The following is a 14,957-nucleotide window of genomic DNA, read 5'->3' as shown; positions in this document are numbered from 1 at the left end:
CAGTCTTTGTCAAGGGATGAGCAACGTGACGTCATCTCAGCGGTGGATTGCCCATCCCTTGACAAAGACTGGTGTTGTACAGTCGAAAATTTGGGTAAGTCCGATTTTTGTGTTGGCTATTACAGTTAAAACTTGTTTCAGAAATCGAGCTTTGTGTGGTGGTAGTGGGTGAGGTCACACTGCATTTTTTGGTTAATCCTCACGCGCATCGATTTGCCCCGGTTTACCCCTTTCTTAAAAACGCTCAATGATTTGCCTCCTGTATAAAATACAAATCTACAACTGGTATAGATGAAGTATCTAAGTCCTTCACAAAATGACAATTTACAGAAGATCACTTCTACTGGTAAAATACGTAGGAAACATTTCATTTGTGACCTAAAATCTCTTTGTTCTATTTGTCAAATGTCTTTCAAGTATCGCTTTTTCGAAAGTCAAATATGCATCAAGTATTTGAACCCCTTTGTGAAGTTTTTTCATGATTTCCCCATTCCCGAAAAGGTCGAAACTTGGCAATTTAACTGTTCTGTTACCACTTTTCCCGGAGCGACCCATAGGCTGGGACAGGGGATATCGACTAGCCCTGTAAAAACGTTTAAAAAAAGATATCAGGCTTAAAACCAGCGAACACATTCTCGAAGAGTTCCAGACGCATTAACATACTTGTAGAATTACATTTAATACTTATAAGAACACAAATTAGCACAAAAGGGATCGGTTTCTCGCAACAGTCAACACACCGACGGTAACAATAAACATGTGAATTTACAAAATGATGCAAATAAATGCGCAATCTTAAACATGTGATAACTTATGCCAAAGAGCAACACATTTTTGTAATGTAGATCTAAATGTATGATTTTACATTTTTTCACTAAGTAAAACTATTTACAGTCGTGTCGCACTCCTTTTGATCTTTACAACTTAAGAACATAAGAAAATCTAAAAAATCAAGGTATAGCCTAACACAACTTTTTCAGCTATACATGGACGTTTCTACTACCCAAAGACAAGATGGGCGAATATTCTGTGGTTTAAGGGAGATATAAAATCACACCAAGCACATCCTCATTCCAAAACTAAAGAGCAATTCCAAAATTATCAACAAACAGCAAGTAGATCTACCATATCCTCCTGCCCCCTTCTGGTTTTCCTTTTTCGCCTCCTCCTGTTCCTCCTAATGTTCTTTCTCCGCCTCCGCCTCCTCCTGGTCGCTTCCCCCACCTCAACCTCCTCCTGTTCCTCCTCCTCCTCCTCCTCCTCCTCCTCCTGTCTCCTCCTCCCCCTCCTCCTCCTCCTCCTCCTCCTCCTCCTCCTCCTCCTCCTCCTTCTCCTCCTCCTCCTCCTCCTCCTCCTCCTCCTCCTCCTCCACCTCTTCCCCCTCCTCCTCCTCCTCCTGTCTCCTCCTCCCCCTCCTCCTCCTCCTCCTGTCTCCTCCTCCCCCTCCTCCTCTCCCCTTCTCAAGCTGCGATGTCTATCAAAGAGACTATGTTATTACAGATATGTCGCGTGCCAACTATTTAAAAAAGAACTGTAGGAGGTTGATAAAACCTGAATCACTAATTATACTTTACAACCAGAGCAACTGAAGACAAGAGTTCAGAGACCTCATACCTCCGTGAAATACCAGAGAGAGCCCAAACGCTACCTGCCAATGAAGAGTCGTGATCTTGTCATGTCCAGACCATGAGATATCAAGACTGGATGTTCTGCTGCAGTACAATCTAAAATCAAAAGAGGCTAGAATAAAGGCAACTCGTCGCCTATCGACATACCAAGCACCTCACTTGTCGTTGTCCGAAAAAAAACGCCTTACCTCTGAAGGAGAACTGGAACCCCGAAGCCGTGACACTTCCATCAGATGTAAACCTCAAGAACATCACGTTAGATGTAGTGGTGAAGCGGTTGAACGTCAGTTCACCAGTTAACCTGGAGATCAAAATAAATCATAAATGTCTCATAGAGTATTGAAGCTTTGAAATCTAAAGCTAGCAATAAAATAAACAAAATAAACAAACAAACAAACAATCCACATAATAAATGTTCATCAGAATCACATTGCATGATACATTTTCGGCTGTTCAGGCTATCACCTTTGCATTTCTGTAGTGCTGTAACGGTCTCCATCGAAGATGATCAAAACGTCATAGGATTCCTCGGTGCTGAAGCTGTCAAACTCGACAAGAACGGCTCTCCCTTCCGGCACGGTGATCGTCCATTCACAATCCTCACTGTTGCCGTAGGCATTGGGATAGTTGGGTGATGTCACAGTACCTCCCGGGGGAGCCGTCAGGGTGCCTCCACATCCAGAAGTTTCTATAGACACGATACATGACATTTAATGTAGCTTGATGACTGGATTCGGTCAAAGCTAGCCTTCTACATCTTTCGTCGTTTACAGGGTTTACCAAATTTCTTAAAAACGCCCAATGATTTTCTCCTGTATATGATACAAATCTACAACTAAATGGTATGGATGAGGTATCTATGTCCTTCAGAAAATGACAATTTATTTACACAAGATCAGTTTTATTGGTAAAATGCGTAGGACACATTTCATTTGTGACCCAAAAGTCCCTTTGTTCTATTTGTCAAATGTCTTTCAAGTATCGCTTTTTCGAAGTTTTTTCATGATTTCCCCATTCCTGAAAAGACCGAAATTTGGCAATTTGGCTGTCTTAAACCTGGATGTTCTGCTGCAGTACAATCTAAAATCATAAGAGGCTAAAATAAAGGCACCTCGTCACCTATCGACATACCAAGCACCTGGCTTGTCGTTGTCCGAAACAAACGCCTTACCTCTGAAGGAGAACTGGAACCCCGGATACGTCATACTCCCATCAGATGTAAACCTCAAGAACATCACGTTAGATGTAGTGGTGAAGCGGTTGAACGTCAGTTCACCAGTTAACCTGGAGATCAAAATAAATCATAAATGTCTCATACTCATAGAGTATGGAAGCTTTGAAATCTAAAGCAAGCAATCCACATAATAAATGTTCATCAGAATCACATTGCATGACACATTTTCGACTGTTCAGGCTATCACCTTTGCATCTGTGTAGTGCTGTAACGGTCTCCATCGTTGATGAACAAAACGTCATAGGATCCCTCGGTGCTGAAGCTGTCAAACTCGACGAGAACGTCTCTCCCTTCCGGCACGGTGATCGTCCATTCACAAAACTCATTGTTGTCGTAGTCATTGGGATAGTTGGGTGATGTCACAGTACCTCCCGGGGGAGCCGTCAGGGTGCCTCCACATCCATTAGTTTCTATAGACACGATACATGACATTTAATGTAGCTTGATGACTGGATTCGGTCAAAGCAAGACTTCTACATCTTTCGTCGTGATGTTAGGTCTATTCTGACGCCCTTGTTTTTTAAAAATCGCTCACATACTAAAGTACTTATTGACTAAATCAATCCGATGCAACTATGTCCAGTCCAAACAAATAGACCCCTAGAGTTCCAAAAACGTATCAACAAAATCACCATCATAGTATGTGATGACACGATGATGTATATGCTGGTACCATGGTATGCAAACCGTAAGTCCTACTGCAGTACCAAAGCCGCTAGGAGTTCTTTAATCGAACTCGTCCTTCGTTTTGCCATTCGTCAACAAACCACAAACGCCACCGAAAACATAACCTACTTGGCAAAGGTGGTTAAATGAGGCAGAAATATTGTAGGTTGCTAGAATGAATAAACGTGTCAGGGAACTACATCATTAGGTTATAGATCCTGACCTGCACCACATATTGGTACGTCACAAAAGTCCCAACGAGTACTGGGATCCGTGGTGTAGCACCAAACTCCGGGTTCGCCGCCGGGATTCCGGCAGTAGTTCTGCTCCAGTCCGGCTAATGGGTCTTCAGTGGGTGTGTAGTAGTGATCATGAGGCGTCTGACTGTCCCAGCGTTGACACGTCGTGCCTTCTACCGTCGCACTGGCTGTTCCTCGGTAGGATGTCCCATACCCCACCTGGCATGATTCTGATAAATGAAAAAAAGAGAGTATCATGTGCGACCAAGGGAGACGTGGAGACGCAGTGTGGAGAGAGAAGTAAAGAGAAGAGGCTTCTCCCTGAACGAAGCCCCCAGCATTGCGGCTGACCGGTCAAGATGGATGGATTCCCTAGAGCCTCAAGAGCCACTAGGCTCAGAAGAGGACTGAGTGAGTGAGTGATCATGTACGTAATCAGCTCACGACAATGCAACATGTGGTGATGGTGATGAATGGTTTTATTGAGATGAGATGCTCTCAATAGCCAACAAAGGCATCCAACTGGTTGAATTGATGTTAGACTTTACATCTTATCAAAAACAACTTACCAGTGGATAAAATATAGCGTTGGGTAACATAAATTCGTGGGGTACTTAAATTCGGGATTTTTCGAAAACGGGGTATTTAGGGATATGTGCTAGATGCAACATCAGTAATACCACTAGAAATGCAAACTTGACAGGCTAACACATTCAGAACACTGCCTGAAAAGCTTCGATAACAATGCATTAGAAGTTGGCGACGTCAAAAACTCTCCGTCCCTTATTGACAGTCTGGGGGCTTCGTGGGAGACTCACACTGCACGGTTGTTCGCTGGTTTATAAGACAAATGTCACATCTCCTGCCTGCTAAACACAATTATTTACAAGACAACTTATTACAATCTCTTTTGCTAACCTGCAACTGGATTCTAAGTGTGATCAATCATCAAAACTCCTCTTTGTTGCTACAACTTACGGCACGTGTATTTTCCCGCCGCCATATTGTTACCCAGAATCATGTCGTCAAGCAGACGACAAAAGGTTTGTGAGGAACACTTTTTTGTCTAATTGTTGCGTGTGATAGTGGACTGAAGACGATATTTTCCTCAAAGTTTGCTCCTAACACAACAAGGAACACATGGACATAGTAGTATAACCATTGCTACGGTATCCAGCTAACTTGCCATGAATAATGTACACGTTGCCATGACGGTGGGGATCGACTTTGAGTGACGTTCAACCCACTCAACAAACGGGATGTTAGCAAAGGCCTGATGTGTGCGGTGCGGCCGTTTTTTCGTGTATTTTTTTTACTTGGACACGTCTATATCCATAGCACTCTCCTCAAGCCAAGGATGGAACGAATAGCTGCTGTATAAAATGTGATTAGCGGTACGATATTCAAGACGAATCTTCTCTCCCGAATTAATGTGCCCCCCTGTCCGACAACACTGTCATTGTGCGTGCGGCGGACGGTAGTTTCAAGTTGAAATATTATGGTGTCAGCACGACTAGAGACAAAATCTACCATATATATGATAAGTGCAAAGATAGTACATGATACTGACAGAATAATAGAAAAAAAGGATGGTTTATTGTTCTGCTAGATTGATTTCAGTCAACCATTATCGGAAAAATCCCGAATTTATGTTACCCAACGTTAACTACGAATATGAAACAGTCAAATATTAAAGGAAATCATCGGCGATCTAAAAACAAAATTGTTTATTCGTGGTGAAGGTAGGGACGTAGGTTGCGTCTAACACATATCGACAAAATATGACTGAGATCCATCTACACCTTCTGGACTTATACTGTATAGTATACAGCCAACCAACCAAACAACCAACCAGCCACCAGGCAAACCAATAAACCACAAACGTCACAGAAATTATAACCTATTTGGCGAAGGTATTAATAGAATGATGCAAATGTATTGTACATTGCTACCATGCATAAACTTGTCAGTGAGCAACATTATCTTTATTAGATCCAGACCTTACCACATACTGGTACGTCACACCGCTCCCATCTTGTGCTGGGATCCGTGGTGTAGCACCAAACTCCAGGTTCGCCGTCGGGATTCCGGCAGTAGTTCTCCTCCAGTCCGGACCATGGGTTATTACCAGGTGTGAAGTCGTGTTCATGAGGCGTCTGACTGTCCCAGCGTTGACACCTCTTGCCTGTTCTGGTCACATAGACTGTTCCTCGGTAGGTTGCCCCATCTCCCTCCTGGCATAGCTCTGGTACAAAGAGACAAAAAGAGAGTATCATGCATTCAGCTCAGGACAATCCAACATGTAATGACAAGGCAACATGTTATGATGATGATGAATGGATTTATTGAGAAGAGATACTTTCATAATCAAACAATGGCATCCAGCTGGCTGAATTGATGTCTGACTTAACATCATATTAAAGTCAACTTACCAGTGGATAAAATTAGGTATGCGAACCGAGCGTTCTACTGAGGTACTATAGAAAGCTGCTAGGACCTTCGTCTTACCACCTATCCCCATACAAAATATCACACGGATACACCCACTCCTTGAGTTATACTATCTACATCCACAGCCAAGCAAACAATCTTATGTTTCAGTAGCTTTTCTGTGGTGCTGTGAAATACGTTACTGCACTTGAGTGCAGCGCCACTATGGCCATGTCTTTGTGTATTGTGTATCTCCTAAAACAAAACAACCAACCAGCCAAACACCAGGCAAACCAACAAACAGCAAACGCCACAAAACGTAACCTATATTGCAAAGGTAACAAAGTGATACCAACATGTATTATAGCTGATGTTTGTTTCATGATTGTTTCACAGTTGGTGTTTATCTCAAATAAAGTTAGACAAAGATAAGGTGATGCAGAAATGAATGCAATAACTAGGTTGTTGGCATGAACAAACGTGTCACTGAGCTACAGGTTGCAGATCCAGACCTTACCACACATCGGTACGTCACAAAAGTCCCATCTCGTGTCAGGATCCGTGGTGTAGCACCAAACTGAAGGATCGCTGTCCGGATTCCGGCAGTAGTTCTGCTCCAGTCCGGATGATTGGTAATCATCAGGTGTGTAGCTGTGGTCATGAGGGGTCTGGCTGTCCCAGCGTTGACACGTCTTGCCTGTTTCGGTCACAGCGACTGCTCCTCTGTAGGACGCCTCAAACGCCACCTGGCATAATTCTGCATCTGGTAAATGAAAAAAGAGAGTATCATGTACGTATCCAGCTGACGACAAAGCAAAATGTAACAAAGGCTGGTTGAATTGATGTCAGGCTTTACATCATACTAAAACCAACTGAACCCAACTTACCAGTGGATGAAATACAACTACGAGTTATACAGTCAAATATGGAAAGAAACGGCATCGGTGATAAGGAAGTACATTGAGCTATTGTTTATTCGTGGTGAACAGAGGTAGGTAGATTGCGTCTAGCACCTATCCACATACAAAATATCACAGAGATCCATGTACAACTTTTGGTCTACACACACACACACACACACACACACAAACAGCCAACTGACCGACCAATTAAGTACCAGACAAACCAAGAAACCATGAACGCCATAGAAAACATAACCTATTTGGCAAAGGTAATAACTGGGTTATTGGCATGAATAAACTTGTCAGTGAGCTACTTTAGCTTATTGTAGTTCGCAGGCCTTACCGCATACTGGTATGTCACAATACTCATGTCTCGTGCCAGGGTCCGTGGTGTAGCACCAAACTCCGGTGCTGCCGTCGGGGTTCCGGCAGTAGTTCTCCACCAGTCCGGCTGATGGGTAATGGTGAGGTGTGTTGACGTGTGCATGGGGCGTCTGACTGTCCCAGCGTTGACACGTCCTGCCTGTTCTGGTCACAGAGACTGCTCCTCGGTAGGATGCCCCATGCACCACTTGGCATTCTGGTAGATGAAAATAGTCGTATTACGCATTCAGCTCAGGACAATGCAACACATATCATAACTTGGACTAACAACGTGTATGGCTGACTGGCAATGCTTACAGTATGTACATGCTTCTTTAGTACATGTAAAGACCTGCAGTATTTTGACAAATTCATGTCACATATATTGGTATAGTTTGTGCTACTAGTATTACAGTGATACTAGTGATAATAATAACACGACATCATTATCAATATTTTGAGCACCGAAAATGTAATCTAGCATTAAGTGACACATCGTTAGTATCGCTATCGTATGCCTGAAGCAACTGTTTTTTTCACGATTTCAGTTAAATTTGACATCTTAGAAGCATTCGATTCCTTTTAAAGGTACTTTTTCAAGACAATATTCTGACCAAAAAAAACTGCCATAGACGAAGGAAAACTCTTATGAACATGTCATCATTTTGTATGAGTCATGGGCGTTCTTAAGCTGTATGGATAAAAGTACTTTCGTCTCATTGTGACGAGAATACGTAGAGGTACAGATGATAGCAGGGAAGCGTTTTTCAATGGCCCACTGCTAGGCCCCAGCTAGTCGAACCACTGTCACTATGGCCATACGTCTAGTTCACACTATACATTACAAGAGGGGTTCAAAGTTGTTGTTTTTTCAAATCCCATAGTAACTATGTGATTAAGACCATGATTTGCATAATAAATGCCAAACAAATCTAATAATGCTTGCTGAATTTCATGACAATCCATCCATACATTAATTATATATTCTGGACTTAAGCTGTTCAACATACCCGCACAGACATAGTACATACACACAAACAAAACCTTCCTAGCACATCCTTCCTTTTTGTTCTATTTATGTTCTGTGAATTGATTTTAACATGTGCAAATAAATCAAATCAAATCAAAACCTATGAGTCATGGGCGTTTTTTAAGCTGTATGGATAAAAAAAAGTTCTTTTTTTGTCTCATTGCGACGCCAATGAACATAAAGAGATACAGTTGATACAGGGAAATGTTTTCAATGGCCCACTGCTGACGCAGATTCCAGGCCCCCGCTGTCGAACAACGACTACACTACCAAAAACATAACCTTCTCATAGAAGGTAATAAAACGTTACCATTAATTGGCTGTAACCATTCCTCCCAGTCCTCAGGAACCACCCAGGAGTTGTCATTTAGCGGCCAACCTGAAGATCCCTCAACCGCCGAATCGTCCACCGTCCCCGCCGCCTCCTCAGGTAAAACCGTCGACTCTCCCACCGTCGCTACGACCTCCTCAGGCGGACCCGTCGGCTCACCGCCCGTCGCTACAGCCTCCCAAAATAGACCTGTCGTCTCCTCCCCCGTGCCCGCGGTCTCCCCTTGCGGACCCGTCGGCTCGCCGACAGTCGCTCCGGCCTCCCCAGGCGAAACCGTCGGCTCGCCGACAGTCGCTCCGGCCTCCCCAGGCGGACCCGTCGGCTCGCCGACAGTCGCTCCGGCCTCCAAAGGCGAAACCGTCGGCTCGCCGACAGTCGCTCCGGCCTCCAAAGGCGAAACCGTCGGCTCGCCGACAGTCGCTCCGGCCTCCCCAGGCGGACCCGTCGGCTCGCCGACAGTCGCTCCGGCCTCCCCAGGCGGACCCGTCGGCTCGCCGACAGTCGCTCCGGCCTCCCCAGGCGGACCCGTCGGCTCGCCGACAGTCGCTCCGGCCTCCCCAGGCGGACCCGTCGGCTCGCTGACAGTCGCTACAGGGAAAACCGTCGAGTCTCCCCCCGTGCCCGCTTCAACAACCTGACCAGCGTTAGACTCCTTGAAATCGCGAAACTCCTTCTGCAGTTGCGAGAGGGTCGCCTCTGTGTTGCGTTGCCGGGCGACCATATCGGACAGAGTCTCCAAAGACACGCGGATTTCGCCCTGGCCATCCATCAACACGCTGAAGTTCTGCTGCTGTTGTGTCTGAATTTCCTCCATCTCTTTTTGCCATACGGCCGTCTCGTTAAAACTGGACGACAGATCTTCCACGGTGTCGACCAGGTCGTCCATAGTCAAGCTGCTCTCGTCCAGGCGCAAGTCCAACCGTTGCACGGATGCAGACAGCGCCTCCGAGGACTCGCGGATTTCGCCCTGTCCGACCTGCAACACGCTCAAGTTCTCCTGCTGTTGCACCAACGTCTTGTCCGTCTCGTGTTGCCAAACGGCAGTCTCGTTAACGCTGGACTCAAGCTCTTGCACGGTGTCGCCCAGGTCGTCCACAGTCAAGCTGGTCTCGACTAGGCGCAAGTCCAACCGGTGTACGGTCGCAGACTGCGTCTCCAAAGACTCGCGGATTTCGCCTTGGCCGGACTTCAACACGCTCAGGTCCAGCCGATACTGTGCCTGAGCTTCCGCCATCTCCTGTTGGCGGGCGGCCGTCTCGTTAACCAGCTCTTCCACGGCGTCGCCCAGAGCGCCCACAGTCGAGCAGCACTCGTCCTGACTCGACTCCAGTTCGGCGATCTGACCCGGGATACTCTACACTCGCACAAAACATATTGATGAATTAAGATATTTTGTATAATGTACATTTAGATATTTATCATCCTCCTACGCATGGCTGTAACTTGATTTTAAAGCATTCATGTACATGTACGTCTTGGCCTCGCCCTGCAAGGATCAGGCAGGGCCGTTGAGGTAGTCAGGGTTACGCAGAAGGACGTCTATACAGGCCTGCAAATACAGATGCAGATGCAAGAGCTTGTGCGTAAAGCCCCCCTCTCACTGGACCCGCGGCACACTGGCGGCGTCGCTGCGTCCTAAACTGGATTTGTGTTACCCTTGACTTTATAATGGGAATATCATTCAAAACGTACAAGTATGACCAAAAAGACCACAAAACACACAAAGCTTTAAACACTCTTTTTTTGTCGATGAAATTCGTTGAGAGCTTTGTCAATTCGATCGGCCGCAGCGACGCCGCCAGCGTGCCGCGGGTCCAGTGAGAGGGAGGCCTTACGCCGAAGGGCGGTACCGGTGATACCGGCCTACAGGTACCAATACAGAAGCTGGTGTGTTGCGCCTGTATCTGCTATGGGGACTTAAGAGTCGTATGACGGTGACCAAAATCTTGAACATGTTCAAAATGCTCTTCAGTTGTATTTTCCGTTGCACGAAGCTTGGAGATGGCTAATTTTTCGGTCATACCGGCTATACAGATACCAAAGCTGGTGTGTTACGCCGAAGAACGCAGCTATATATACAATACAGGTACAGAAGCTAGTGTGTTACGCTCAAGGGTGGTCATAATTATACCAGCTATACAATGCAGATACAGAAGCTGACGTGTTACGCCGATTGGCGGCCATACCGGCCATACAGATACAGAAGCTGGTGTGTTACGCCGAAGGGCGCAGCTATATATACAATACAGGTACAGAAGCTAGTGTGTTACGCTTAAGGGTGGTTATAATTATACCAGCTATACAATGCAGATACAGAAGCTGACGTGTCACGCTAAAGGGTGTTGTTATAACGTCTGAAAAAAAATTCTGATACTGACCTTCATTCTCGACAGTAGCGCATTGATGCCTTCGAAGGAACTCCGGAAACTCTTGATCTCCGTTTGCATCTTTATCATCTGTCCTGTAATGTGGAATGCAGTTTTTTTAAATCTAAAAAACAAACATCTTAACAGAGTTTTCCTGGCATACAATATTTTTCAAAACTGAATCCGATGTATTCAATACATTAGGCATATCTTACTTTCATTCATAGTCGAATACAGGTACTTACATTTAGTTCTATTCATTGCTGCCGCTATGTGTGATTATAATAACTAGCTTTAACCTTAAGTGTCTATTTTCGTCACCAGTGTTAGCTATTAACGTTAGAAATAGCCGAATTCTTGTCAGGCAGTCTTGTCAGGCAGTCTTGATCGTATACGTTATGCCTCAAACATGTGTACAAATTACAGCAGAGATGCTTCAATAAAGTACCGAGACAGATGAAAGTTGGAAAACACACACAAATGCAACTATCGTAAGAATGCCCTGAGTTTGCGATTGTACGACGATCGTATGTCGTCGTACGGCCATCGTACGACCATCGTAGGACGACTGTGACCGGGCTCTTACCGTGCATCTGCTCGATCGTAAGCTTGAGAGTGCCGATGTCGGACTTGAGGCGGGAAATCTCCTCTGCCGAGTCGCTACTGGGAGCGGCCCATGTGGACACCAGCAGCACCAGGAACACAACGAGCTGCGACAACCGCGACATGATGGTTTTTTCTCCTCTGGCAGTAGCGTCCCGTGTACCAGTGGTGACCAATCCCGCGAGCGAGGTACAAGGTCCGGGGTTCGGTTCCCACCAGCACGTTTGTGTTATGGACACCAATTTTCACGCTACTGAAAAGGGGTTGCAGTCCTTCTGATGGGAAGTTAGGTGTTCAAGGAAAGCCCCACTTTAAGAAACCCTCTACGCTTATCGGAAAGGGCAGACCGTCACCCACCCCGGTGTACAGTGTACGCCGAGGCCAACCTTTCAGTTCTTAACTCAAAGGCTGGGCTCTTTATAATGCCCTGTCATTTGTTTGGTAGCCTTGACTAAAACTAATCAAAACTAATTAGACTAGCCGGAGCCACGGTAATTAAGAGCAGGTCAAGGTCCCGTTTGTCCATAGTGACTCATGATTGGGTTCCGTCATGGAACACAAATTCAAGGTCATTAACCTGGTTCTCTGATAATTCAGCACAGTACAGGACCAAAACAGAGGGTTGGGAGGACAAATTGAATGGGACTTAAAAGGAAACCCAAGCAATTTTAGGGCCCGAAAAGTTTGAAAGTCAATTAATTTAGTCATTTCTATACCTGATAAGTTCAAACAACATTATCACAATGTATAGCGACGTCTATGATGCAAAAATACGACGTCGTTGTGATGTGAGATTTCACTTAAAATCGTCGCCTGGGTTTTTGTAGGCTCGCGAGACTAAGGGAATCATCGTACGGCACGTTTTCCCGCGGTTTTAAGATACTCAAAGTTTGAAGTTACTACGCAAATGTGCTGAACAGTGTTAGTAGATGTCAGTACCATGAAGATGTCAGAATTCCTCTCAGAGCCTGTTTACATGTTCTTGATTTTAATTCCGATTCAAACCTATGCAACAAAGTTGCGGGATGATCTAAAGCCTAAGGTGGGGTAAACCCAAGAACCTACACACTGAATTAGCGCGACTTTGCACCGTGTTACGTGTTCGTCCTTCTAAACCTGACGGGAGATATAGAATGGCGAGAAAGTAATCAATCCTACATCATGTATCACTAAAGGAAGCCCGTTATGTATCACAAATATAATTACAACAAAGTAATCAGTCCAGCCATTGAAAAGTCTAAGTTGCGTGTGGATTACACATTCTTAAAAAATCAGCGCCAAGATCAGCGGTGCATGCCGGTGTACAGAAATTTCGAAATGGAACGAAATTGGACGAAATGAAACGAAATGGAACTACAGAAAGTGCGAAATGGAACGAAACGAAATGGAACGAAAATAAAACGAAATGGAACTACAGAAAGTGCGAAATGGAACGAAATTGGACGAAATGGAACTACAGAAAGTGCGAAATGGAACGAAATGTAGCTACAAAAAGTGCGAAATGGAACGAAACTGGAAATGGAACTACAGAAAGTGCGAAATGGAACAAAATTGGACGAAATGGAACGAAATGGAAGTACAGAAAGTGTGAAATGGAAAGAAATGGAGCTACAGAAAGTGCGAAATTGGACGAAAATGGAACGAAATGGAACTACAGAAAGTGCGAAATGGAACGAAATGGAACTACAAAAAGTGCGAAATGGAACAAAATTGGACGAAATGGAACGAAATTGAACTAAAGAAAGTGCGAAATGGAACGAAATGGAAATAAGTGCGAAATGGAACAAGAAGGAACGAAATGGAACACACTGTTTCTCTGTTGGACCATTTTGTATCCAGACTGATGTCGCTCGTCCCATATAGTCTAGGATTGGAAATTAAGTCGTCCATTTTTATCTACTGTATTTATCTTGTAAGTTAGGGTAGTTTTGAGTGTTAGTGAACTTGGCCACGCTGGATCGATTCTATCTAACATTAACGCGTGCATCTGTATACCCCTGTTTCCTTGTCGCTTGCATATACCAGTAGTGCAAAGCCACAGCTACAATGTCAGAAGTGTATATCTTTTAGGATCATGATGAATGCATAAAGTAATCGTCCAAACCTTTTGCCTCAGGTCGATTGGGTATGTAGGATGAATTGTTAAAGTCGTGGAATGGAATTAACAAGGATAAGACCTTGGTTAAATTTCACCTGGCAAAAAAATCAGTCTATTCAACGGCTCCCCTGGCGTCCAATGTTATATTGCAACCCACGCACCTTATAGAATGTTGAAAGGAAAATTGGCCCAATTAACAAACATACCATTTCATTATCTCAATGTCTTCTTGTTTTACCAAATAGGATTGAAAGTTGGATATGATAGCCCTTCAGAAAAGGGACGATTTTCATGAAATGTACACTCAACCACTTTTATTGGTAAAATGCGAAGGAAACGTTTCATATATATATATAATTTGTGACTAATGTTTTGTTGGTGAAACGTATTAGATATTGTCATTCTAGGTTTAAACAGTTGCATTTTGGAAATTCAAGCAAAAGAAGTATTAAAAATCCAAACCTCTTTGTAAGCCTTTCAATTCTTCATTCGCGAAATTTGGAAATCTGACGTGACGGTCTCTTTTGCCCTGGCGGCCGGGAGTGGTACTGCAGATTAGGCAGCAATACAAAGTCAATAGGGTATTGGGATGCACCCGTTTTAAATGATTTATTTTGTGAATTTATGCCCGTAAATGTATATTTTGGGTTTCAATTATACTCCAAGCAGAGGTTTCGGTCCCTTCAGGGTTGCTCTCTCCCTCCAGGCGTCACGGTCTGCCATTAGTTGGTCTAGATGATCCTAGATCTTCAGACCTCACCCCTACATCCCCAGCAAGTTGGTCTATGTAGGTCCGTCGGGGTCGTCAAGCTCTTGTTGCTTGAGCTTACTGCTATGATAGCTAAATGGAATGTGCTGCGGTGGTAGCTTTTGCACCAGACGCGGAGAAGGGGTTATTTGGAAGACTCTTAATATCTTTTTGTATGATGGTGTTTTTGGAAGATTCCATTTGCGTACAGCGGTCAACTTGGGATTATTCCATTTCTACAAAGGGTTGATATGGTGAGTCCATTCTTGCATGGGAAGGGGGTAAAAAATGCTTACAAACAAGAAAGACACATGCTGAA

General features: G+C 44.5%; 1 protein-coding gene across 1 annotated transcript; it reads right to left on the bottom strand.

Moving 5' to 3' along the window:
* Positions 1–1,068: 1,068 nt before the first annotated feature.
* LOC136440461 (uncharacterized) lies at positions 1,069–12,214 on the bottom strand. The gene is made up of 12 exons (XM_066436510.1): positions 11,776–12,214; positions 11,202–11,284; positions 8,803–10,177; positions 7,443–7,679; positions 6,715–6,960; positions 5,773–6,012; positions 3,752–3,997; positions 3,050–3,272; positions 2,800–2,912; positions 2,094–2,316; positions 1,817–1,929; positions 1,069–1,079 (listed from the first exon to the last, which is right to left on the bottom strand). Exons 1-12 carry the CDS (start codon positions 11,915–11,917, stop codon positions 1,069–1,071), a joined length of 3,252 nt encoding a protein of 1,083 aa, XP_066292607.1. The 5' UTR covers positions 11,918–12,214.
* Positions 12,215–14,957: the final 2,743 nt, after the last annotated feature.

Source organism: Branchiostoma lanceolatum, chromosome 8 (assembly GCF_035083965.1).
Source record: "Branchiostoma lanceolatum isolate klBraLanc5 chromosome 8, klBraLanc5.hap2, whole genome shotgun sequence".
NCBI lineage: Eukaryota > Metazoa > Chordata > Leptocardii > Amphioxiformes > Branchiostomatidae > Branchiostoma > Branchiostoma lanceolatum.
This window is presented reverse-complemented; position numbering and strand designations above follow the sequence as displayed.

What these genes read in the sequence shown, in the direction of transcription:
- LOC136440461 (XM_066436510.1), bottom strand. Translation starts at nt 11,917, where the DNA reads ATGTCGCGGTTGTCGCAGCTCGTTGTGTTCCTGGTGCTGCTGGTGTCC. An exon ending in TTGTGACATACCAGTATGCG is followed by an intron (nt 6,961 to 7,442) that starts GTAAGGCCTGCG and finishes TTCATTTACCAG; the next exon opens with ATGCAGAATTATGCCAGGTG. An exon ending in TTGTGACGTACCGATGTGTG is followed by an intron (nt 6,013 to 6,714) that starts GTAAGGTCTGGA and finishes TCTTTGTACCAG; the next exon opens with AGCTATGCCAGGAGGGAGAT.